The following is a 24,422-nucleotide window of genomic DNA, read 5'->3' as shown; positions in this document are numbered from 1 at the left end:
ATGCAAATGCACAGCAACGGGACTTGGATGCTACAGAAACCAAACAAGAGCCCGAAAACAGTCGACCGGATGTCCCTACGAGGCCAGCGGCGACGAAGGAAGGAAGGAGATGTTGTCGACATGTTTCCGCAACACAAAAAAAAAAGGTGCGGGAATAATGTGAGGCAAGAGACAACGGACACAATCTGCAAGAACTCTACATCTGAACATGCTCGGCATACATGATCAAAGAATGTCGCATAAGGGTTTCTTGTACGAAGGCATCCGACATGGGAAAGACGAGAGAGATAGGGGCGCGGACGCAGCGAAAAGGTCAGGCTCGCGAAGTCACCAATCTTTATCAAAGTGAAGCGAATGGATCAAAAAGTACTTAGGTACTTGACAGTGGTGTGAGGGTGGTGAAGTGATTCCCACCTCGCCTTCCTACCTCGCACAGGAGAATTGCACCTGCCTCAGCGGGGCCAATTAGGCAGCAGGTTGGCAGGTTGGCAAGCCGGCTAGTTGCATACCCCAGTCTTTGAAATGCCAAACAGTTAAATGCACACAGTCGAATGTCCGACCCACTATTACCACTTTAACAAACCTAGGGGTACGGAGTACTTTCAATTGAGACGCGTCTCGCGGTCGCGACACGGTACAAGACGCGACTCTGGACTGGTAGAACATCAGCAATCGAGTACCTTCGTATGGCAGACGTCGTCCCTGCTAACAGTCCATGCTTAACTTTTCACCGCCACGAACATCCACTATCTTTCATTATTCTACCGTCTCATCGTCACATAATCATCAGATGTGCAAGCTTGGCTCCTATTTTGAATGATAATCGTCATTAATTCACAGCCAGCTCGCCATGCCCAAGGTTAATTACCGGGCAAAGCTCGCTGAGCTTTATGCCCTTCGCCAGTCAGGCAAGAAGACCTTCGACAGCTACCGCGTCGAGGACGCAGCAGACCTCTATGACGAAGTTGACGAGGACGGCTACAAGAAAATCGTTCGAGACCGCCTCAACGAGGATGACTTCGTGGTCGACGACAACGGGGAAGGCTACGCCGATGACGGTCGTGAAGATTGGGATCGTGTCCACCGCTACGACTCAGACAACGATGTCGACGAGCTGCCTGTTCGTGGCAGATCCAACAAAGCAGGTTTGTTGTCTTGCTCCGTCCCATTGCGTTTTGGCTTGCCCATACATTCCGCTGACTCACTGCTCCCCAGCCAAGAATAACAACGGCGACAGCCAGGCCAAGCGCGATGCGAACGACCGCAACATCAGCGAATACTTCACCAAGGGCGCCGGGAAAACTCAGCCCAAATCTAAAGTGAGCCAGCTCGATGCACACTCCAGGCATACTCCGGTGCAAATCTTTGGTGGACTAACTGTGAAAATTGCAGGTCGCCAAGACCAAGGACGATGACAACTTTTTAGCCGACCTTATCAAGGAGGTGGACACTAATATTCCCTCACCTTCCCCTCGGTCAGCGAAGATTGAGAGGTCTGGTGGCCGTCGCAAATCCAGAGCCTTATCACCGGTTGTCGAACCCATTCAAAAGAGACAAAAGCGAACTGATACTCGTCTGCTGTCGCCGCCTGTCGCTAGTATCGATTCAGACGATGGGCTCGCCCCTGATGCCGCAGATGACGGTGTTCTGGGGTTTCAAGACGGACCCATGAGCGACCCGGCTCCGTCGTCGCCTGCAGCCAAGAAAGCAGAGAGACGGGCTCAGATAAAGTCCGACTCCCAGGATGATGAAGACGATGATATGATGGAAGTGGCCCATGCAGGAGCCGTTCATTCTGCGAGTGTAAACATCGCTGGATCTCGCCAAGTCAAGAAGCTCTTGAAACAAGATCCGTACCCTTCTCCGACTAGTTCTTCACCCTTGAAGCAGGTTTCTGGTGACGCTGTCGATTCTAGTTCCTGGAATAACTTGACCGACAAGCTCAACGTAGTCAGCAGCTCAACGGAGACCCGGAGCATTGGTAAAATCGATTACAAAGATGCCATTGAAGCAGACGGTAGCCTCAACTTTTTCTGGACGGACTACACTGAAATTAATGGCAGCCTTTGTCTTTTCGGCAAGGTTCTGAACAAAAAGACCAAATCTCACATTAGTTGCTTCGTCAAAATCGACAACATCCTGAGGAAATTGTATTTCTTACCTCGGCAACAACGTGTTCGAGATGGCGACAGCACTGAAGAGACTGTTGAAATGGCGGACGTTTATGAAGAAGTTGACGAGATCATGACAAGGTTGAAGGTGGACATGTACAAGATCAAAGCATGCACCCGTAAATACGCCTTCGAACTCCCAAATGTCCCAAAAGAGGCCCAGTACATGAAGCTATTCTATCCCTATACTAGTAAGTAATGACTCGAACCACGAGCGGAACTCAGGTTCAATGGAGAGATTGCGAGTTAACACACTATTCCCAGAACCACAAATTGATGCTGCCGCAGGCGAGACATACTCGCATGCATTTGGTGCCAACACAGCCCTATTCGAGCAATTTGTACTTTGGAAGAACATCATGGGCCCTTGTTGGCTAAAGATTCAGGATGCTGACTTCGGTGCCATCCATAATGCCTCACATTGCAAACTGGAAGTATTGGCTGAACACCCAAACATGGTGTCAACCATCAGCGAGTCCGATAATCTCGACGCGCCACCACTGACCCTCATGAGTGTTGCTATCCGAACCGCATTTAATGCAAAAGAGAATAAGCAAGAGATTCTTGCCATTAGCGCAAGAGTATACGACAAGGTCTCACTGAGTGAAACAATGCCAGCAGAAAAGCTCCCGTGCAGAACATTTACGGTTATTCGCCCCCACGGACCAAGCTTCCCTTTCGGCTTTGATCAGTTAGTCCAAAAGAGGAATAGGGGCCTCCTCGTGTTAAAGAAGCAGGAAGTAGACATTTTGAGCTTTTTTTTGGCTCAAGTTGACGTGGCTGATCCAGATGTCATTCTTGGGCATCAGTTTGAAGGGGTAGACTACAGTGTGCTTCTGAGCCGCCTCCGCGAGAAGAAAATTCACCAGTGGTCCAGACTTGGTCGCCTCCGACGACGTGAGTGGCCTGCATCTATTGGCAAAGTCGGTGGTAATGTCTTTGCCGAACGCCAAGTCATTGCTGGTCGACTATTGTGCGATCTTGCCAATGACGCCGGAAAGTCAGCCATGTACAAGTGCCAAAACTGGAGTTTAACCGAAATGTGCAGCCTGTACCTTTCCGGAGATAATCGCCGGAGGGACGTCGACAACGAGGCAGCACTAAGCAGCTGGGCCAAAGAAAAACAAGGCCTCATGGATTATATCACGCACATGGAAGCCGATACGCACTTTATTGCTGCGTTGGCGTTAAGTGTCCAGCTACTTCCTCTGACAAAAGTCTTGACCAACCTTGCTGGTAACTCTTGGGCCCGAACATTGACTGGTACACGAGCTGAGCGTAATGAGTACATTCTGCTTCATGAGTTCCACCGCAACAAATATATTTGCCCGGACAAGCAGTCATTCCGCGGCCGCCAGAAGCGGGAAGATGAGAACCAGGAAGAGGCTACCGGAGAGGGGAAAAAGAAGGACAAATACAAGGGTGGTCTGGTCTTTGAGCCCGAAAAGGGTTTGTATGACAAGTTTGTTCTTGTAATGGACTTCAATTCCCTATATCCCTCAATTATCCAAGAGTTCAACATTTGCTTCACAACAGTTGATCGAACAGCTTTGGTAAGGGCATAACATGTATTACTAAGAATTTATTTACATGAGCATCACGACTAACTGAGGCGAAATAGGCTGATGATGAAGATGCGGTTCCAGAAGTACCCGCAGATCAAGATCAAGGTATACTACCGAGACTTATTGCAACTCTTGTTGGGCGTCGTCGCCAAGTCAAGGCACTTATGAAGGACAAAAATGCAACCCCTGAACAACTGGCCACCTGGGACATCAAGCAGCTTGCTCTGAAGCTCACGGCCAACTCTATGTACGGATGCTTGGGCTACACCAAGTCCCGTTTCTACGCCCGGCCACTGGCTGTTCTGACGACGTACAAAGGCCGTGAGATTCTTCGAAGCACAAAAGAGCTTGCCGAAAGCAAGTCTCTGCAGGTCATTTATGGCGACACTGACTCCGTCATGATCAATGCGAATGTGGACAGTGTTGCTGACGCTTTCAGAGTTGGCAACGAGTTCAAGAGGGCCGTCAATGACCAATACAAGTTGCTTGAAATCGATATCGACAACGTTTTCCGACGTATCTTGCTTCAGGCAAAGAAGAAGTACGCTGCTATCAATCTCATTGAGAAAGATGGTAAATTTGTCGAGAAGATGGAAGTGAAGGGCCTGGATATGAGACGCCGAGAATACTGCGCTCTATCCAAGGAAATTTCAAAACATCTTCTTGACGAAATTCTTTCAGGCGATGAGGCGGAAGTTGCCATCACGCGCATTCATGAGTATCTGCGTGATATAGCCGGCAAGATGAGGGAGCAGAGCATCCCTGTAGCCAAGTATATTATTTACACACAACTTGGCAAGGGCCCTACAGAATATCCCAATGCGGATTCTATGCCGCAAGTCCAAGTTGCTCTTCGCGACATTGCAAGAGGCAAAACGATTCGCAAAGGTGATGTCGTGTCATACATCATTACAGGCGATGGGACAAGTTCCGAACCAGCCCCCAAGCGTGCTTATGCACCAGCAGATCTCAAGTCAGACTCCACTCTCGTCCCCGATGTTGAATGGTATCTCGGAAAACAAATATTCCCGCCTGTGGAACGACTATGCGCCAATATTGTTGGCACTTCTACATCACAACTTGCGGAGCAACTTGGTTTGGATATACGTCGTTATAGCTCAAACCAAACCCAGCAGAACAGCTCCAACGATGATCTCGAGATCCATCCACTCGAGTCCCAAATCCCCGATGAGGTACGATTCGGCGACTGCACAAGGTTATCTCTTCGATGCCGCAAGTGCAAGGTCAGCACCAAGTTTGAAGGTCTTGTCGTCTCTCCTGATCGAGTATCAGCATCCGGCGTGCTCTGCGGCGGTTGTGGAGCAGTGATCCCAACTCTGTCCGTCGTTGCCCAAGTCGAACATGCCGTTCGCAGTCAAACATCTCGCTACTACGAGGGTTGGCTTGTCTGCGACGACTCTCAGTGTGGTAACCGCACAAGGCAAATGAGCGTCTATGGTACTCGTTGTCTGGGACCGAAAGGCCTCGCGCGCGATTGCCTAGGACGTATGCGCTACGAGTACACAGAAAAGGCTATTTACAACCAACTCGTATATTTTTCGAGCCTCTGGGACGTAGACAAGGCTCGCAGCAAGGCAACCGACACAAACAACTCTACTCTTTCACGCCAGGGCAGGGACACAATCTTGGCTCTTGCGGAACATAACCGCGTCAGATTTGGCACAGTCAAGGGCATCGTTGACAAGTATCTCGATAAGTGCGGCCGACAGTGGGTAGCCATGGATACGCTCTTCGCCAAACTCGGATTCAACAAGCTGCTTGCTGCAGCGTAAGAGCTTGGCAACAACAGAAGGGTATTCAATGGATAGCTATGAGTGTGAGTATAATTGCATTTGGATATATCATGAAGGCGTTGGGTGAATGACTTGATTTATGGTTTAACGGCGCGCTGTTGATATAATATCCCGACAGAACTTGTATATAGCGGACGACGAGCAAGGTTTTTTTTAATGGGCGTTACTCATTGGTTAAGATCAAGTTGGCTGTAGCAACCGGAGAGCATTCCAGGGTTTTTCATTATATTACGTAGCTTGATTTTGAAACGAATACAACATCACCATAACTTTAGTTTTCGAGGTTGAACGGCGTTGGCCGTTAAAAATGGCAGTGCCTTTCACGTCTATAGTAGTTGAACGAATTATTGCTTCATGGCGATACGTAGCGATACTAATCTACATAAAAATTGATGACACATGAGTGATTCAGACACACAAAGCATTTAGTAGAAACAAACAGATCATGAACAAATATGAATTTCCGTCAACTGATGAAAATCAGCCCCAAGTGCTCCATAAATTAGATATACAGTAAAAAAAAGGTGCAGCCACTGATTCCCAACAAAAAAGCATCCGTTCATTGTTTCTCCGATCCTCGGCAAGCGAGTTACAGAAGTTTAAGCAAAGCGACAGGAAGACACCTATGGCGACTGGTGAACTCTCCATGCAGCTGAGTCTTTGCTCGGTAACAGCTAGTGGAAAGTAAGGAATGCTCCAGCTTTCCTGAACAACACGGCATGACCCCCTTGCGAATTTCATGGTTTTTTGACCTTCCTTGCCCCCTCTTGGAAGCGAAATCTCCAAAGTCCGCCCATGGACTCAACTGCGCTGGTATGACAGCAAAGTTGAAAACCTGCCCGGGCATATATCATCTCATAAAAAGACAAACGAACAAATCTCAACCACCTTTTGTGCATTCACCTTCTCCGACCTCGTCATCGCCTTCATTGCCACATGCTTTCCTATCAGTAGTCTCGATTCTGCTTTCATCCAATCGAACGCGAGGTAGCTAGACAGCATCAACAAAGGCCCTCATATACCATGCTTGGTGTTGGCGTCCCTCGACAAGAATCAGAAGATGTTGGAACAAAACCGAGGGGCAAGCAAAGGGAAAGGCTGAAGGGGAAACAATCCGGCACCGCGATGAAAAAAAAAATGCGAGAAATGCTTTTCTGGCGCAAAACTGCTCTGCCTGTTCTGTTACCGCCGCCCACAGTTCCCTTTCTGCGTCTGGCGAGAGACTTCCCCGTTCTGATCTCAAATAGTCTATGGGTGAGGTATCGTGGGTTCAAAAAAAATGCGGCGCGCAACTTTTGATTCTTCTCAAACATGTAAGAACGCAAAATGGAATTAAAATGTAGAAGCCCTGTAAATGCAAAAAGAAACAGAACCCGCCAAGTCTATCACCCGAAATGCAAGGACACCGAGAAAAAAAATTACGACACTGATTAGGTTTTTCTTTTCTTACTCGCTCTCCTTCTTATCGCTGTCGGGAACAGCCTTGGCCAGAAGAGGAGAGGGTCCTGCGGATGGAGGTGAGGCGGGGTGTTCGGCATCTACCATATTCGCGAGTAGGCTATTGTCAGATTAGCATATTAGTCTCACAGTACAAGAGATGGGCAGGATCCTCTTCTCACCTGAATGCGTTCGTGTTGGAGGTGCTATCACGATTGGGAGGAGTCCCAGTTCGAGACGATGCTCCAGAGTCTTCACCAGGACGACCCAGGGAGCCTCCCGGTCCGAGACGTCGGCCACTGTTACTACGGGAAGCAAACATAGAGGATGGACCAAGGGTGACGTTCTGGCTCGCGGTTCTGCTAGCAGAGCCCTTGAGACGTCGGAGGTCGTCCATGCCAACCTGGTTGCTGGTTTGCTGCACATAGCCGCCAGAAAAGTTGCGAGCGTCACCACGGCCCATGGCAGGGCGGCCAGGACCGCCACGAGAGTTGGTTCGAGCGGACTCTTGGGCCTTGGCAGCCTGGGCTTCGGCTTCGGCACGCACTTCATCGAGAGTCTTGGGGCCCTTGTTGGCTTCCTTGGAGACCCAGTTGGCCCTACGCAAATCAAGAACATCCATAAGCATAAACTTCATTCTGCTCTGCAGCTCAGGAAGCTCAGCCATGTTCTGAATGCGTTGGAAGTAAGCGTCCATCATGGGACGGCCCTTTTCGGTGGCATCCAAATTGGCACCAATGGTGCGCAACAGCTTGCTGAGGGACTCAATTTCGGCCTCATCAGGGACACCCTTATAGTCGACAAGTTTGTGAACACATTCGTGCATGATACGCTCAGTCAACATGCCGAGCTTGTACAGCTCACCGATGAACTGGACGAGACCAAGACCACGTCGCTTGGCGGCGGCAGCTTCGTAGTATTCATCAGACAGCATAGCTGCGTCACCAAGCGTCTTCTTGGAGCTGTCCTCTGCACCCTCTTCCTCCTTAAGTTGAGGCGAATTAGAGCTCCAGCCACGCTCAAACTCTTCCTGGCATCTGTTGAGAAGGTACTTCCTGAACAAATTGCCACCACTGACAACGTTGCCATTTTTATCCTTGATGCGCTCGTCGCGAACGTCTGCGCTCATGTTCTCAAGCATACGCTTGCAGAACTTGGCGTACATGGAAGCCCAGTGCGCTTCATCAGTGGCCTTTTCAAAGGTAAGCTGAATGACTTGACGGAGAGTGCGGCCATCAGACTCATCCTTGGATTGCCCGGCAATCGTGAGGATCTGGTCGGCGATTCTGTCAAAGTTCTCCGGGGTCATCTTGTTGAGGGCGGCCTTGACCTTTCTCTGCACCAATTCAGGGTCAAGGTAACCGCTGGCATTGGCAGCAGGAGCAGACGCAGAAGGCTTGTTGCCAACACTGGTCGGCTTCCAACCGCTGGAAGTGACGGCAATCGGTTTGATCTCCTGACCAGCGGTTAGGGGCATGGTCTTAGCAGCCTGGGCTTCCTTGGTGTTGAAATCACGTCGGCTACCGCGGGTAGAGCGGCTAGACTGGCGGCCACTGGGCGAGTTGGGGCCGGCGGCTCTAGACTGTGATGAGGTACGAGACATGGCGGTGCCTGGGAACCCACCACCAGGGCCTCGGAATGATCCAATTGAGCCAACGGGGGGTCGAGGCATGGTGCCACTGGACATGGCCATGCGCTGCTCGGAGGTAGTACCTGACGGCAGCGTGCGGCCTGGAGGAGCGTTGAACGTCCCCATGGAGAAGGTGTTGCTGCCGCGGTTAGAAGGCTGTCTAGGCGTCTGGGCGCGAGCAGAACGGTCACCGTCTCCGATTAGGGACTTGACCTGCTGGTGGAACTCTACAGAGGGTTGCTCGGTGAAGACCTTTTGGAACTGCAGCAGGAAAGCAGCGTCATACTTGAAGCTCTTGCCCTTCTTAGCGACAGCGGCGTTCAATGCAGGGTTCGGGGAGTTGATGCCAGTCGGGTAAATCTCCTGATCCATGACCTGCAGGAACCGAGAGGACTTGAGGGACTGAAGAGCTGCACTGGGCTGAGGAGGATCGACAGGCTTGGTGTTGAGAGGTGTTAGGTTGAGGGCGGCAGGCTTGGCTGAGCGTTTCTGACCAGCGGCATCGCCAGTAGCCTTCTCTTCAGCAATCTTCATGCCAGACAGTTTGTCGGTAACAGAGTCGACATTGGCGGCGTCGCCGTCCCTGACACTTCGGGCAGCAGCAAGGGCCTCTGCAACTGACATTGTCTTGCCAGAGGCTTCAGCCTCCTTTTGACGTCGCTCCTTTTCCTCCTCCAGGCGTTCCATCTCGCGTTCCTGCTCCCGGAGTCTGCGGTCTTCATCGGCAGCGCTGGACTTGCGATTTTCTTCATCCTTCTTCTTTTGTTCAGCCTTTTCGGCTTCAGCCCGCTTACGGTGCTCTTCTTCTTCCTTCTCGCGTTTGGCATCGGCCTCTTCCATTTCCCGAATCATGCGCTCAATTTCATCCTCTTCCGTGTCGCCATTGTCTGCGACAGGCTCAGCGGGCGGCTTCTCCTCTTCAGCCTTGTTTGGCTCCTCAACTTTGTCAGTTTCCTTAGGAGCCTCGACCTTGGGAGTAGCAGTAGAGGCAGCGGCAGCATCTTTCTCGGCAGAGCCGTCGGCCGGCGCCTTGGTTGTAGTAGCAACAGCCTGCTCCTTGTTCTTGGCTTCATTAGCAGCAGCTCCCTGTGTAGCTTGCTTAATCTTCTCCTTCAACTCATCCTGAATCTCCTTGGCCGTCTTGGGGGTAGCCGTGCTCTCAGAGCGACCATGGGCAGCAGGTGTGGATGATTTGGGGGGAGGAGTAGGAGTTGAGGCCAGAACTGGAGGAGTTTTCGACGGCTGACCAGTGGGAGCAGGGGAAACAGGTTGCTTGAAAGTTGACGTGTCCACAACTTCACCAGCGGCATTCTTGATCTGAATAGCCGCGCTCTTCCTAGGCTTGACAAAGTTGTTGGGTCCAGGTTTACCCTGAGAGTTGGGAGGCTGCGATGAGCCGACGACGAGGGGTTGGCCTTGCTGGTTGGCGCTGGAAGGTCGCTCGGGTTGCGACGGGGTGCGAGACATGCTGTGGCTTTGTTGGGGAGCATAGGGGGGCGCAAACTGCTGGTTATACGCTGGAGGGTTAGTTTGGGGAGGGCCCATGTACGGCGGAACATTGTTGTAGCCATATGGCATGGACATGGGTCGGCCGTACTGATCCATCTGCTGCGGAGGATAGCCATAGTTCTGATGCTTCATAGTCAGCCAAAGTTCAAATCCACCACTTTCGGGAGATAAATCAAGAGAAGATGCGTCTTGAGGGGCAAACTTGGGCAGAGGTGGAGGAGCATGATGATGGAGATGATGATTGTGGTATTACACTGCCGACCTAACGTCGCCACCGGACACTTCACTTCGACTGCTACCAATATCACGGTCACGCCACTGTTGCTCTGGCCGCTGCTGGAAACGGCGTTGAGGCTGACTAGGGTCGCTTCCGCGTAGCTCGCGTATAGAGTCCAATAGGCGCCCTGACTGCAGGGACTTGGCGTGGTCGCGGCGAGCCTTGCTCTTCTTGAAAGACTTGAAATGCAACTTATCAGACACGTCGGGGAGAGGGGGCTGTACTTGTTGATGCTGAGGTGCCATTGGAGGCGGATAATGGTACTGAGGAGGTGTACCCATGGTCATATTCGGCTGCATCGTCGCAGGAGGCATATTGGGAGTATTCGGCATCGACGGGACGAGAGCAGGGCTTCGGGCCGGCTGGGGAGAGTTGGGATACGGCATGTTGCGCGGCTGAGGCTGGAATGACGGAGGCATTCCACGGCCCTGGCCGGGACCGTTTCTGAACTGGTTGTTGGGTGGGTATCCCATCTGATTGTTGTACTGGTTGTGAGGATTGAATCCTCGGCCACGGCCGCCTTGAGGAGGGAAGTTGGCTCGGTTATCACCCTGGACAGAGTGGCTCGACTCGCGTCTATAATGGGCTCCGGGCTGCGATCCCATTGCACTCGGGTTAGGAGGGACAGAGCCCTGTCTCATGTGGCGCTACAAGAGTCAGAAGTTAGCGATGCCGTCTGTGCTTAGAGATTGGGGTGCCAAGGGGGGGAGTTGAGATGTGGGAACAGTGAAGGACCAGAGCAGTCTACTCTTTTCCAACTCTTCTTTTTCTTACCTCGCCATCGCTACTGAGGCTGCCAAATGTCATCTGGCCACTGCCCGGCAGACCGGAAGGAGGTCGACCACCGCTGGCAGATGGCTGGGGAATCGGAGAAGGAGAGTGGGCGGGCGAAGGCACGCGATGGTTGCCGGCTCCAGGAATAGGGATAGGGGCAGCGTTGGCAGTATGAGGAGTGCTGTGTGCCATGGCAGGCGAATCGAAGCCAAACTGAATGCCAGATTTGGCACCACCGTTGGCCGCGTAGGAGTTGGGGCCGTTGGCAGCCATGGTGACGGAAACTTTTCTCGAGTGGTCCACGCCGGAGCCGTTGGTAGAGCTACCGCGGGCAACAGCAGGGACAGCAGGGGCGACGGCGGGTTTGCCGTTCACAGAAGATGACGAGGAGGTGTTCGCATTCTGTGCCAGAGAGGCAGAAGAAGAACCAACCACGACAGGAGGTTGGGAACCAGTTGCGACTTGGGACGGTTGAGCAGCTTTCTTAGGCGCACCTGCAGCGGAGGCATAAGAAGTCGCCGTGGTCGCGGAGGTATTGGGCGCCGGGATCGGGTTCTGCTGATTCGCAGGCGACGTCATAAGGGGAGCAGTCTTGTCGGATCGCAAGAGGATTGACAAGGAGGCTGTTGCTGATGCGGAAGGCCGATGGACAGATGCCGAAATTAAAGAGGGCGGCGGATTGTGGTCGAGAAACTTTTTTATGGAGTCTCGCAGCTCGCTCTCGAAGTGTGGTGGACTCGACTCCAAAGCAGCCCAAAAAAAAACCAGGTTTGCTGTTGAAGAAGAAGACGAACAGGTCGCCAAGAAAGGCACGCGAAAATGATTAAATAAAGAGCTGGCAACTGATGGCGGTTTGGAGAAAGACAAATTCCCAAAGCAAGCCAGAAGAAAAAAGGGCCAAGGAGTGGAAAAAAAAAAGCCGACCAAGCGCGGACCGCAGGCGTCGCGAGGCACGAGGAGCACGGCGGAGGGCGAGGACGGGATGCTGGATCTGAGCAGAGGGACTATTAGTCTTCTGGCAAGCGAGACACAGAAGAAGAACCCAATACCAACAGAGGGGAGAGGGGAGAAAAGGGTCTGGTGAGGAAAATAATCCACCTAGACCAGACGGTGGTGTTTTGGTTGGAGTGGTGAGGGTTTGGGAGGAGGTTCCGCAAGAAAATTTTGGGCAGCAGGATATTAGTACTAGTACGGAGTACTAGTATGCGAGCCTGGCTGGGAAACGCGGGAGACCATGGGAGCGCATGGGGCATGGAGCCTCAGATGGGCGGAAGGGGAAAGAGCCGGGACCGTCCATGTCCCCTGCCGCGACAACTCAACTAACTGGTCTCAGTGCTGGCGGCTGCTGGCCCGTGGCCCGTGGCCCGTGGTCATGGCACTCAACGTCCACTGGAGGCGCCCGGCTTAGGGCAGGGAAGCGCCTGGTCGGTACATACAGTGGGTGCATGTACTGTCCGTAGCGCTCCAGGGCTGTGCCGCAGCGCACCATTGACACTGAAGCACCACCAGACACAATGTGTCAATAGTTGATACAGTGACCGGTGCGACACACCTTCAGGAGGCTAGCCTCGATGGGCCGGGCCCGTCGTGTGTGACAAGACTGCTTTTGCGCACACTGTATACATACTCACGCGTGTCGCCCGCTCATACAGTGCGGCATTCCGGCCAATTTTGACGCAGGATACACTGACGCCAAGTGGCCGTCACTCAACACTACTGGTTTGCTCTCTCGCGCCGCGCCACCAGAGAGTAACTTTTTTAGCAAGCAGTCCAAACAACTTTGTGAACTTGATAAACCAAGGCCAGTACTGGCCCGGCATTGTCGATTTGATGGAGCACGGCGCCGAGTCTCTTCTTCTAGGACGCTAGCTATTAAACGCAAGCACATGCCCAAACCAAGCAGCCCGTTGGTCACTTCCACGGTGCGATGAGGGCTCAATGCCGCATCGTCATCTCTCGCGCACCTAGGCACGCAGGTACCAAGGTTTGCACAAAGCATGAAGCCTACTCCCGTAGTGTGGGTTTGGATGTTTCTGCAAAAGAATTGTGGCGTGTTTCCTTCTGCTAATGCCGTTGCTGGACCGGTGCGCATAACTCCATGCTCTGTTGTATAATAATTGCGGAGTACGGCCGGGAGACTTGGCACGGCTTTACCGTTATGCAGCACATCATGGACGAGAAGGCAAAATGCAGGGACAGTCTTCTCAGCTTATTTGATTCAGCCATCAGGTCTTCACTCGCTCACAGTGCCTAGTGATGAGTCATACGTATATCTGTCAGTACAGAGTCAGAGGCCGATTTCTTGTTTCCAGATAACTACTTAAGTACTAGTACCGAGTACCACAGAACGTCACTCCGGCGCCGTCTCTAGAGTGCTCAAGTGCGCAAGTGCGCAAGTGTGCGATGTGTCTGCTGTGATGTGGGCCGTGACATGAAGCAAACAGTAAATAATAGGTCATTGCCCACGTCGCACAGGCGAGCAGGACACAAATGAAAGCAACTACTACGGAGTACGTACTCCGTATACGAAGTATTCATATTAGACTATTCCGCAACACGGCGAGACATGATTCGTCAATGGTTGGACGCTTGGGTGGGAGATGGACACGAAATACTACAACTCCAAGGGAAATCCTGTCACTGCCTCCTCCGTACTCCGTACCCCCTACCCAGTTATGCGCTTGGAGCCAAGTTGCCGCCTGCCTCGTCCTCGCCCTTGTTGGCTGCCGTCGCCAACTCCTCGTCGAGGCATGTCAACCTCCGCAAATGTTGCCGCGACAAAAAAGTGGTTGAGTGGGTCCTGCAACCACTTCAATTTGCGTTCCACTGTCTGGCCCAGAGCTCCCACGATAAGCTGACCTCTAAGTACCTAACAATGAGGATGGCAACGTACAGTAACAGTAGCAGTACGTAACTCGAGGCTGGACACGTCCCACGCCTGGTCTCAGACCTCGACCTCAGACCTCAGACCTCGACCTCAGGCCCCCAGGTTTCCTTTTCCTTGGTTGGCCGAAGCCTAAACCAACCCAAGCCCATGCCTTCTTGCCTCTGATGCAACAGCCAAGTTGTTCGCGACACGCTCGCGTCTCTTAGTAAGGCACGCCGGTATGGTTCTGTCACCTGTGGCCGTTGCCGGCTTTGTGCTTGGCGCGCCGTCCAACAGCAGAGTTTCGATGCCAGAGTCGCTCCAAGTACCTACCTAGGTAGCTATGAAACTTTGATTTGACTCTTCCATCAAAATAGTATAATACCAAAAATAATAAGAAAAGCAGAGTGACTTTCTTTATGCGTCCCCTAAATTAAGGTTGTGCTATCCATCCAACTGTCACTTATTAGTCTCGCCAGTCCCAACATTGAACCCGTAAATCCAAGGATGATGTCCTAAACTTGGGTAGCCCCAAGACACACCTGCATCGTGCAAAGGCACCGTGACGTGAGAAAAAGAAAAGAAAGTGCTCGGCCCGAAGAAAGTGCAACATTCAACGGATCCTGCTCATCGTACTTGCCGTGGTGAAAAGAAGAAAATACAGCATACCTACCTAGGTAGTAGTTAAGCCCTCCTAAAGGGGGTAAACAAAAGACCAGGTAAAGTCAATAAGCAAAAACGACATGCCGCGCGCCACGGGAACGATGTCATGTGATGTCAGGTTCACTCTGTTTGGCGTCTGCTTCTCAGGAGCAGGCGCAAACCATTCAACCCTATCAAGTTAGCAACATAAGTCAGCCCTTCTAGCAAGACGCTAGCCAGCAAATGCCATCGCATCCCGCATTTCCATCACCCAATCCAAGCAAGAGCGCACCGAGTCGTCCTTGCCAACTCCGTAGTTTCGGGGCAGCCTTGTGTCATGCAAGACTCTCTCCCGACAGCAGCCATCTCACACGTGCACCGGCGTCAACGACATCATACATAACATACAGACGGAGTTAGCGCCCCGGTACACACATTTCCTGCTTCCAGTCAGTAAAGGGCTGTCCAATCAAATGCTCGGGCATATTGCTTCAGGAGCGGGTGCTCGAACCCCCAGAACACCGGCCCGTCCCCTTTGAACAGTTCCTTGACGGAGCGTGTGACAGACACACCCACCCTACATGTACCCTCTTCAGGAGCTCGTTGGCTGCCTTGGCCTGCGTCTTGCAAGGCATGAGGATGAGGGATGGGTGAATCACAGTCATCCGTCCACTCAACTGGCATCTGCAAAGGGGGGACTCACTCTCCGTACCCCAAGTTTACATGTACATACTAGGCATGCCCGCTACGCAGTAACGTTGCGGGTTCACAAGACCCTGGCGAGCTGACGAGCTGACGAGCTGACGAGCTGGACATCTGAGGCTAGACCCCAAAATTGGCATTGGCTAATCGCGGATTGATCATCGCCCTCCTTTGCACCACGAGGCTCATGCAGATCGCCCATGCCAGTGCCGGTGGGGTGGAAACCTTGATGTACTTGACCCTTCACGCAGGAGAGCGCGCCGTCTGGCGTATTGATCATACTGCATAGTCAGCTCGAGCTCACTCACCTTGATCACTTATAGTGTCAGGTACAAGCACGCAGTCAAGGGTACAAGGAACATGACACGCCTATTCATCTTGTCAATTATCTCAGTTTGCACTCAGAGTGCAAAATGCTCTGCCAAATATCAGACCTCGGTTTACGCCCAGATCTCAACAACTAGTTCTTGTTTTCGCCTTCGCGAACCTCCAGAATATCTGGCTCCACTTCATTTTCATCTTCAGCATAGTATGTGGCTGGTGCTTCATCTTCCTCTGCCTCTTCAGAAATAGTCTCTGGGGCAGTCGTAGCAGATTCTCCTCCCTGCGCCTGCAATTGTTCAAGCCGGGTGTTTGTCATCTCAAACACATATTGTCCTAAATGCTCGACATTTTCCATAACCACTTCGCCTTCCACAGTCGAGTTATCCTCCAAGTTCGGTCTCTCCGTCGGCCACATCTCCCCTGTTACAAGCATCAACTTGTCCGGCCGCTCCAGGAGGAGATCAAATGCAGGTCGAAGCTCGGGGCACGCCTCAAACACTTCCCTGCGACCAAGAATATACAATCCAAGTCTGGCACGAGAGACCGCAACCGTCATACGCCGGACATCGCGCAAGTAACCCACCCGCGACGTTCTGGTCAGGGACAGTATGATGTCTGCCGTGGGAGATTAGTACAGGTAGGAGCAAAACCTGGGGCCGCGGGGGGGCAGCACGGGATGCATGCATTCATTCTAAACTTACAATCATTTTGTTCGCCTTGGTACTTGTCCACCGTGGCAACAGCCTTGGGAAGACCGAAAATGGGGTTCTTAGCACATCTGTGAGCAAGAACATCCTTGACCAGAGCTCGTTGCCCGGCGTAGGTTGTGAGGATGCTTATCTTATCCGCAGGGTATCCTAGCAAGCGCATGTACTGATAGATGGCAACTGCATATTCTGCCTCGCCCAAGTTTTGAATGAAATGTGGTGTCGGTTCTGATTCCCCACGGCCCTTGTAGTCGGGCACGTTGATAAACTGGTAATCAAACTTGAAGCCAGCATTACCTCTGAGAAATTCGGTTTGGTTCTGCACATGTGGCAAATTATCCAGCTTGGGGTACCGCCATTGATAGAGTTTCGCGATCGAGGGACGAGCACGTCCCTGTTGATCAAGGTTGACAGTTGGAACCCCGAGCCGGACTAGACGAGAAAATAGCGACTGTTCCAGGTTGGCATAGTGGCGAAATGCTAAACTTTGAATGACCGGCGAGTTCTGGAGATGATCACCGCACAGAACGACCCTCTTCAGTGGCACTTGATTATTCTTCGGCTTTTGCATGGCAAGAGGCATGAATGTTTCAACTTCGGTAATTTGGGCCGCCTCCTCCATGATGACATTGTCATAATGGAAGCCAAGTGAGGCAATTTCACCTCGTCGAATAGCAGCATGAGTAGTTGTCATGGCAATGACTCTAGCCTCATTGGTGAGCAAATAGTTGGCCTTTTCTCGGTCACGGCGAAGAATTTCAAATGGAACAATATCGGCCAACTCTGAGAATATCTTGCTAATATGCCGGTAGCAGCCATTGGCAATGTCTAGCGTTGTCTCTCGGTCAGCATCCTCCGGGAACAGTGGTTGGGGCGCGTCGGCAAAGTATGCATGGAATGGGAAAGCCTTCACAAGGTCTGGGACCGAAGTCTCGCCTGATGTTGTGGCGTGCTGGAACCTTTTCCAAGCAGGCTCCACGTAGACCTTATTAAAATAGCCAGCAGTCTCTGCAGAGTTATCATGTGCACCTGGGGCCCCAAGGCTTGAAGCGAGTTTTCTGACTTCTTGTAGAAACGTCTGCCTGTTGTCGAGGAATGATTCAACACGGCCATGTTTGCTGAAGCTTCCATCCGTGTCCAGCTCTTCTTCTCCATGTCCCAAACGGAGCAGGTGCCTCTCGTCAATATCCAGTGCGACAATCTTGGCAAATAATTGGTTGAGCGCCTGATTACTGTGTGCAATAAGTAATGTCTTCTCTTGGGGGAAGTTATGGTAGATGTTGTTGATAATTTGAGTAGCCACATCTGTCTTTCCTGTTCCAGGGGGGCCTACGATCACCGTTAGCCCAGGCTGCGATCCAGACATGATAGCCTCGATCTGAGCAGGCGTGAATCGGACCGAATTCATCTTCAGCACGTCCACGGGGTACGGGCCATTATTTGGGGGCTTATACGTCGATACTTCAAGGGTATCGACCTCGGACTTCATCGTAGGCTCTGCGTCGCGTCGGCGCTTCTTTGATGGTCTGACTCCATCAGCCGCCTCTACCTTGCCAGCTTCTTCTAGAACATATGGAGGGCCAAAGCTGCTCGTAACATCGCCCCCAGGCTCAACAGTTTTGCCCGGCAGGCTTTCAATCAGGTGTTGCCAGTCAAGAAAGGTGTCCCGGTAGTCAAGCTTCTTATTCCGGTTGGACAGGTTCTTGTAGTTTGCACCCGCTGGATCACCATATCCTAAGAAGACTTCATGCAGCCATGGCGGGAGAGGCATTTCCGACAAAATGAGCTTGCGAATAGACTCCAAAACAGGTTTGAAATTGTTTTCTCTTCGTCCTCTCCTTAGTAGCAAGTTTATTTGGCCGTACACATCAGGTTTGCCTGCTGATGCGCGCTCTGAATCTCTGGAGTACATGTATGAGTCCAGTTTGAGATGCATCCTGCGCTTGTTGTCGAGATTCACCGATCCATCCCTGACATGGCGCCCCTTTTCGTCCGTGATGCTAATAATTTCGGCAGATCGTACTGATATAACGCCGAGCTTCTCATGCTCAGACCGAATGTCATCACCGTTAGCAGGGGCCTGTGAGGACGGAGCTTCAACGGCCAACAGAAATACAACATCGTCAGGGCGGAGACTGTCCCATTCTCGTCGAACATTCTGTCCTAAGCGTCGAACATCAAATGAGATCTCAGCTTTCACCATTGACGGAAGTTCTTCGCCCACTAGTGGGGGTACAACTTCCAGAATTGATGGTTTCGAAATAGGCAAGGCCATTTTGGAGAATCCTGCAAAGGTTGTCACGCCAGGCTGCTTAGACTCCGGTCGGAGGCGGCGCAGGGCCGATTCCACATCTTTTCGGATGCCGTAGAATGCCTCGCAACGATACAAAATCATTGCCCTCCACAGGAAGTCTCCAGCAGATAAGTATTGCAGGTTCAGCTTGGGCAGGGCCAGAGGGTGCGATCCATCGTACGCATCTGCTCGCTGGAAGCCACTGTCAAACAAAGTTCGTTCGGTTGGGACTGATGGCATATACCGAGCAGTCTCGCGGAAGGTTTTCTTGCGCTCAAATTTACTCAGCATGATTTCGGTAAGCAACTTGCGATCGACGGGGAGCGCAAGAGACTCCGGGTATGTAGATCGCATGTCGAGAAGTGTGAAGAGCTGTGTGAGTTCTTCATCCGTCAAAGGTGCAAGGAGACTTGCAAGTTCATCTCTCTTCTCAATGCCTCCGTAATTTGAGAGGGCCAAAACCATGAGTTTCTCTTTGAAATGCTTGAGTGCGACTTGTTGCAACTTTCCAAGGGTTGCACAGTGCTTGTCGTATGCCTCCGTCATGTTCAGTTGAATTCCAGTTTGGTCGTCAATGGTAAAATGGGTATAATGCAACAAAAGAGAGTGTAAATCTCGCAGCAGCGAGTTGTTCTCGTCGTTATATCTGGGCGAAAGTTTCATGACAGGTAAGACATGTAAGTCTTGGAGAAGGGTATTAACATAGCGTCTTGTAGGTAGCTGGCTTTGAAGATCGGTGATAAATTCGGTAAATCTCTCACAATACAAAGCATCATCTAGAACAACGCATCAGTCGAGGCGCACGAAGCAGGTAAAGAGGGAAGGGGGGGCTAAGCTAAACACATACCTGACTTCGTAGCATCGTCGTATAAGAGACCTAAGAAGTCCAGAAGTAGCGAATAGAGCCAAGATCTCTCGAAGCGAAGTCGAGCTTTGGTAGCACCATCTGCTGCGTCATAACGCTTCTGGGATGCCCTCCAAGCCTTTCGCAAGTGGGTATTTTGGTCCAGCAAGGTCTCTCGTTGGGTCTCGCTAGACAGGTTCTGCCAGATTCCTATTGACACCAGCGGTGCGCATTCTTTTCTGACAATGGAACAATCTAGGCTCTGGAATGCGTAAATCAAGAAGCCAAGAAGGTGCGTCCGTATAGAAGTAGAGAGGGTACGATCGAGCAACAACGACAGGACTCGGCGGAACATGGACGAGAAATGATCGGGTCTATCTTCAAACAGACCTGCAAGAAACGTCAGATGGAACATCCCTGTTTAATTGGCAAGGCTCTCTATACTCACTCCATGTCTCCAGATGTTCGCGACGTTTCACGTTGGCTATCAGTACAATCAAAAGAACATGGAAATTGGACGATTCGTCGGTATATCCTGGCCAAAGATAGCTGTTGCATGAGCAATATTAGCTGAGACTGTCTGATTACGAGTGCTACAGCCTTAAGCTTACCTCTCCAATGTTTGCAGGCTTTCCAAAAGGAGAAGCGACTTATACTGGAAGCCATCTTGTTCCAGCACATCCCAAATGCCCTGCTTCAGAACATCATTCTTGACCCTGGACTTGACAGTCCTTTTGCCTGGCTTTAACCAGTGACTCCTTGCGAGTTGAACAAACTGGTGCTCCTCTTCTTCGACCTCGGCGGGGGTAGGGCGTTCGTCTTGGACTCTGATGGCGGGCTCACGGGCCTTGCCAGCTTTGGCTGCACCACTGCCCTTGAGGCGCTTGGCGTTAGGCATTGTGACTTTCTGTTCGCGTCATGAGCCTATTCAGAGCTCCAGCATGAGGGGAGGACAGTGATGACAGCTCGGCGTTGGCGCAGTAGCAAAGCTGCGAGTCGATGGTGGAAAAGTCAACATGCAGACGTCGTCGCAAGAATGAACTGCCAGAGGTCCATCGATTGGATGGCGTCGACTTGGGAGACTAAAATTTCAGCCTTGCATAAGACCCACCGGCAGCCAGGGCCAAGGCACCTGGGTTTATTGACCTCACAGTGGTGAGTGCCCCACAAGGGCCCGCTGTCTTGTGCTGTCTTGTGGTGCTGTCTTGCGCTCAAGTGCCAGGCTGTCTTACCAGACCGTTGAATGTGGTCAACTGGTCTGGTCGATGTCTGCTGCACCCAGGTGCCCATTGATTGAATCATTGATTGACCAGAGGCCCCAGCCTACGCTACGGGAGCTACAGAGTGCCTGGGGCCACACGTGCCCTATATTTAGTGCACCTAGGTGCCTGGCCCCCATGCAGTCGATTGTCATCCAGGCTGTCCGGTTCTTTCAAGGTTCAAATAGTACTCCAGCAATCAAACCCACGCCAACTTGGAGGGCTTCTTATCAAGCCTCGCCTTCCGCCTTCCGCCTTCCGCACCGTACAACTACCTCACGATCCCGACTGTAATTCTTCCACCACAAAAGTGCTGCTTCATGCGGCGGCCAGCAGTGACCGGCTCCTGTAACAAACGGCACAAAGGCAACAGAAGCCGTTGTCAGGCCACGACCCTCGTCCGCCGCGCGCAGCAAGGCTGCATCACACAACTCACGAAGAGTTAGCCTTGGTAAACGTGCCTACCTCGATACCGAACCGCAGCGCATTTTCCAAGATGCCGGCTCTCCATGTTCAAAACCCAGGCGTCTCTGCAGTCGCCAGATTCGGCTTATTATTAGATCAGTTCCTGGCTGAGGCTGCTGTCGTGAAATCGACTGCTACAATCGAACCCACCCTCAAAAAGTCTGATTTCAAAGACATAGCCAGTCGCGTACGTGCGTGTTTCTCCAGCGATGCCGCCACCGGGGAAAACGGAGAAGGAGAAGTTCCTAGCCTTCACGAACAAGAAAAGGCGAAGCAATTTGCTATCATCGAGACCGCCTCGCGGGACCTGTTTGGCAACCTCATTGTAAGTAATCCAAGACCCGCGGGCCGGCATTACTCGTATCGACGCTGATTTTTGAAGGCTGCGACTCCCATCCAATCACCCGACTTCGTCAAGATGTGGAATCTACTCGACATTTTATCAATATTGTCCGACGACGGCCAATGCGATCCGGCGTTACTGTTTTGGCTCGTCGAAGAACTGCTCGACAGCCAGACCATTTCGGCATGTCGCATAGTGTTTGACTATCTCGAGTCACGTCGTGAACGCATCATGTCTAAACATTTCAAACAAAAGCATCTGGTAATTCTGCGAAGCTGCAACGAACTCTTGCGGCGCCTATCAAGAGCCGAGGATACGGCCTTCTGCGGACGGGTATACATCTTCTTATTTCAGAGCTTCCCCCTAGGTGATAGAAGTTCTGTTAACCTTCGAGGCGAATACCACGTGGAAAATGTAACAACTTTTGAGGAGTCGGCAGAAGAGGATGAGCAGCAGCCAGAGTCAAAGATGGAGGTCGACACGCCTGCGGAGACTCCCAAGTCATCAACGGATACCAAAGCATCGAACAAGGGTGTCGGCTTTGATTCCAAAAACTCAGAAAAGCTGTATGATCCGGACCGTCTCTATCCTCTATTTTGGTCTCTCCAAGAGAGCTTCAGTCAGCCACTCAAACTGTTTGACACTACACACTTCAACAAGTTCAAGAGTCGTTTAGATATTACCATAAAAGCTTTCCAGGCCATCCATCAAAACGAAGGGCCATCCAAGTCATTGGAAAATCCAAGGAGAAACCTTAAGCGGAAAAGGGACGACGAGGGGCCTGAAGACGCCCCTGAAGCATTCAATCCAAAGTACTTGACCAGCAAAGATCTCTTTGAGCTTGAGGTGTGCATGATACTTCCATTATTTCCCCTACAATTCGTATGGTGAACATTGGCTAACTAGAGACACAGATTAGCGATCTCTCGTTTAGACGGCACATCTTGGTACAGGCACTCATCATCACGGACTTTCTTCTGTCGCTTTCCACAGAGACAAGGGAGAAGTTGGCCGGCTTCAATACCCGTTCGCTAAACAAATCAGTCCTTTACAACGATCAGCTGAGCGAAGAGAATGTAGGTTACATCAAACAATAGAGACGTCACAGTTGTACTCCTAGGTTTGCTAACCAGGTCATAGACGAAATGGGCAACTGAGATGAAGTTTACTATATCAGACTACCTTAAGAGGGGCATCGACGGACCATACTTCTATCGAATGGTCGAGACCGTCCTAGCTCGAGACAAGAACTGGGTATTCTGGAAGATGACATCCTGTCCATCTATTCAGCGAGACCCTGTCTCTCCAGAGCTTTTTGTTGAGGCGAGGACCACGGCCCAAAAATTAGCAACCAGCAAACGACTGCGACCAACGCCAATGGGATCTGTATCTCTTGAGTTCCTCCGAGACATGAACGACGAATCTTCCTTGGACCAGCTTAAGACGCCTGAGCGACATCAACTTCCAGAACTTGAAAGTTTTCAAAGAAAGATTGCCGATGACGACTTTGAAATCGAGATGCCAACAAACGACCAAACAAAGGCCGCCGCCATAGCTGGCAAAGCAAGCAAGAGTTGGCGAGCTCTTAGAATAGCGGCCCGCTCAAAATTAGCATCATTTGATAAAATCGACGACTCCAAGAAAATAGACATCATATTCCACGAGCTCCAAGACGAAGACCAAGGCGAAGCCGACGATGAGCAGGCAGCAGCTGAGGACGACATGCCCGACAATCGGAGTCCCATTATCATATCTGGACCCAAGGGTGTTGGCAAGTCCGCCCTTATCAACGGCCTCCTCGAGCAGCACAAAGGCGTCTTTGCAACAGTCGTACGACACACGATTCGAGAGCCTGCAGAGGGCGAAGTCAAGGGCAAGAGTTTCCACTTTGTCTCCGCTCAGGAATTCAACCAGCTACGCGACGGCGATCGCTTGATCGAGTACGGGGCTAGAGATGGCAGCGAGTACGGCACGAGCAGTCAAGTCATTGATTCGATAGCCGAGTCTGGCAAAGTCCCCATCATTGAGCTAGACCTCGAGGTATGATTCCCATCCCCGCAACTGATCCCAACTACAACATTCACAATCAATAACATATACCAACTTCAAACTAACCGTTCACTACGCGGCAGGCCGCCCAATTTGCCAGAGACATGGACTTCTCAGCTCGCTATATCCTCATTAAACCCCCGCCTACTGAAGCATACCAAGCCCGTCTCTCGTCTTGCGGTTACGACGACACCGTCATCAAGGGCATTCTATCCAGACTACCCGAGGAATTAGATGATTCTAACATCTCAGAACTTTTCGACGTTACCGTCACCAATGAGGACGGATTAGAAGACGTCACCAAGTCACTAAGTGAATACATCTTTTCAAAGGAAGACCAGGTTAACGGAGAGGAGAGCAAAGGCGGAGACGGGGACCATACTTTGGGGGGAGAAAACCAAGATCCGCAGGGAGATGAAGCAGCATCAACTATGGCGGCAGCTACGTCTACTGGGACTGACGCTGAGATAGCTGAGGACGAGAGCATGAAGGATGCACCCGAGAAGGAGACGGAAGGAAATGACGATAATGCGGTGCAGTAGACAATTAAACATGGGCACTCAAGGAGGATGTAGAATTATTAAATACCGAGCCATTTGGCCATGATCTATCAAAATCATTTCCGTTCAAGACCTCGGCCATCTGATTTCATGGCGGTTGATCATCAAAAACAAGTGGAAATAAGAAGTCATCACTGAGTATAGCAGGATGCAAGCGTTTGTTCTCGACTATACTATTCTGTGAAGTGCAA

General features: G+C 51.4%; 4 protein-coding genes across 4 annotated transcripts; 2 read left to right on the top strand and 2 right to left on the bottom strand.

The window, feature by feature from the left end:
* Positions 1 to 850: 850 nt before the first annotated feature.
* On the top strand, positions 851 to 5,529 carry pol1 (DNA polymerase alpha catalytic subunit; the record flags this gene model as incomplete). Its single annotated transcript, XM_014686829.1, has 5 exons — positions 851 to 1,145; positions 1,216 to 1,319; positions 1,393 to 2,362; positions 2,436 to 3,724; positions 3,793 to 5,529. The coding sequence occupies 5 exons, from the start codon at positions 851 to 853 to the stop codon at positions 5,527 to 5,529; spliced, it is 4,395 nt and encodes a 1,464-aa protein (XP_014542315.1).
* Positions 5,530 to 6,996: 1,467 nt separating this feature from the next.
* Positions 6,997 to 11,756, bottom strand: tif471 (Eukaryotic translation initiation factor 4 gamma; the record flags this gene model as incomplete). The annotated part of the gene is made up of 4 exons (XM_014686830.1): positions 6,997 to 7,108; positions 7,170 to 10,246; positions 10,394 to 11,050; positions 11,178 to 11,756. The coding sequence occupies 4 exons, from the start codon at positions 11,754 to 11,756 to the stop codon at positions 6,997 to 6,999; spliced, it is 4,425 nt and encodes a 1,474-aa protein (XP_014542316.1).
* A 4,091-nt stretch (positions 11,757 to 15,847) lies between these two features.
* Positions 15,848 to 20,453, bottom strand: AQR (RNA helicase aquarius; the record flags this gene model as incomplete). Its single annotated transcript, XM_066131319.1, has 5 exons — positions 15,848 to 16,326; positions 16,413 to 19,487; positions 19,559 to 19,945; positions 20,004 to 20,104; positions 20,167 to 20,453. The coding sequence occupies 5 exons, from the start codon at positions 20,451 to 20,453 to the stop codon at positions 15,848 to 15,850; spliced, it is 4,329 nt and encodes a 1,442-aa protein (XP_065987426.1).
* An 857-nt stretch (positions 20,454 to 21,310) lies between these two features.
* On the top strand, positions 21,311 to 24,213 carry THO1 (THO complex subunit 1; the record flags this gene model as incomplete). Its single annotated transcript, XM_014686832.1, has 5 exons — positions 21,311 to 21,604; positions 21,662 to 22,468; positions 22,537 to 22,698; positions 22,763 to 23,662; positions 23,755 to 24,213. 5 exons carry the CDS (start codon positions 21,311 to 21,313, stop codon positions 24,211 to 24,213), a joined length of 2,622 nt encoding a protein of 873 aa, XP_014542318.1.
* Between the last annotated feature and the right edge of the window lie 209 nt (positions 24,214 to 24,422).

Source organism: Metarhizium brunneum, chromosome 5, assembly GCF_013426205.1.
Source record: "Metarhizium brunneum chromosome 5, complete sequence".
NCBI classification, from domain to species: Eukaryota; Fungi; Ascomycota; class Sordariomycetes; order Hypocreales; family Clavicipitaceae; genus Metarhizium; species Metarhizium brunneum.
The sequence above is the reverse complement of the archived record's forward strand: the minus strand, read 5'-3'. Positions and strand labels throughout refer to the sequence as shown.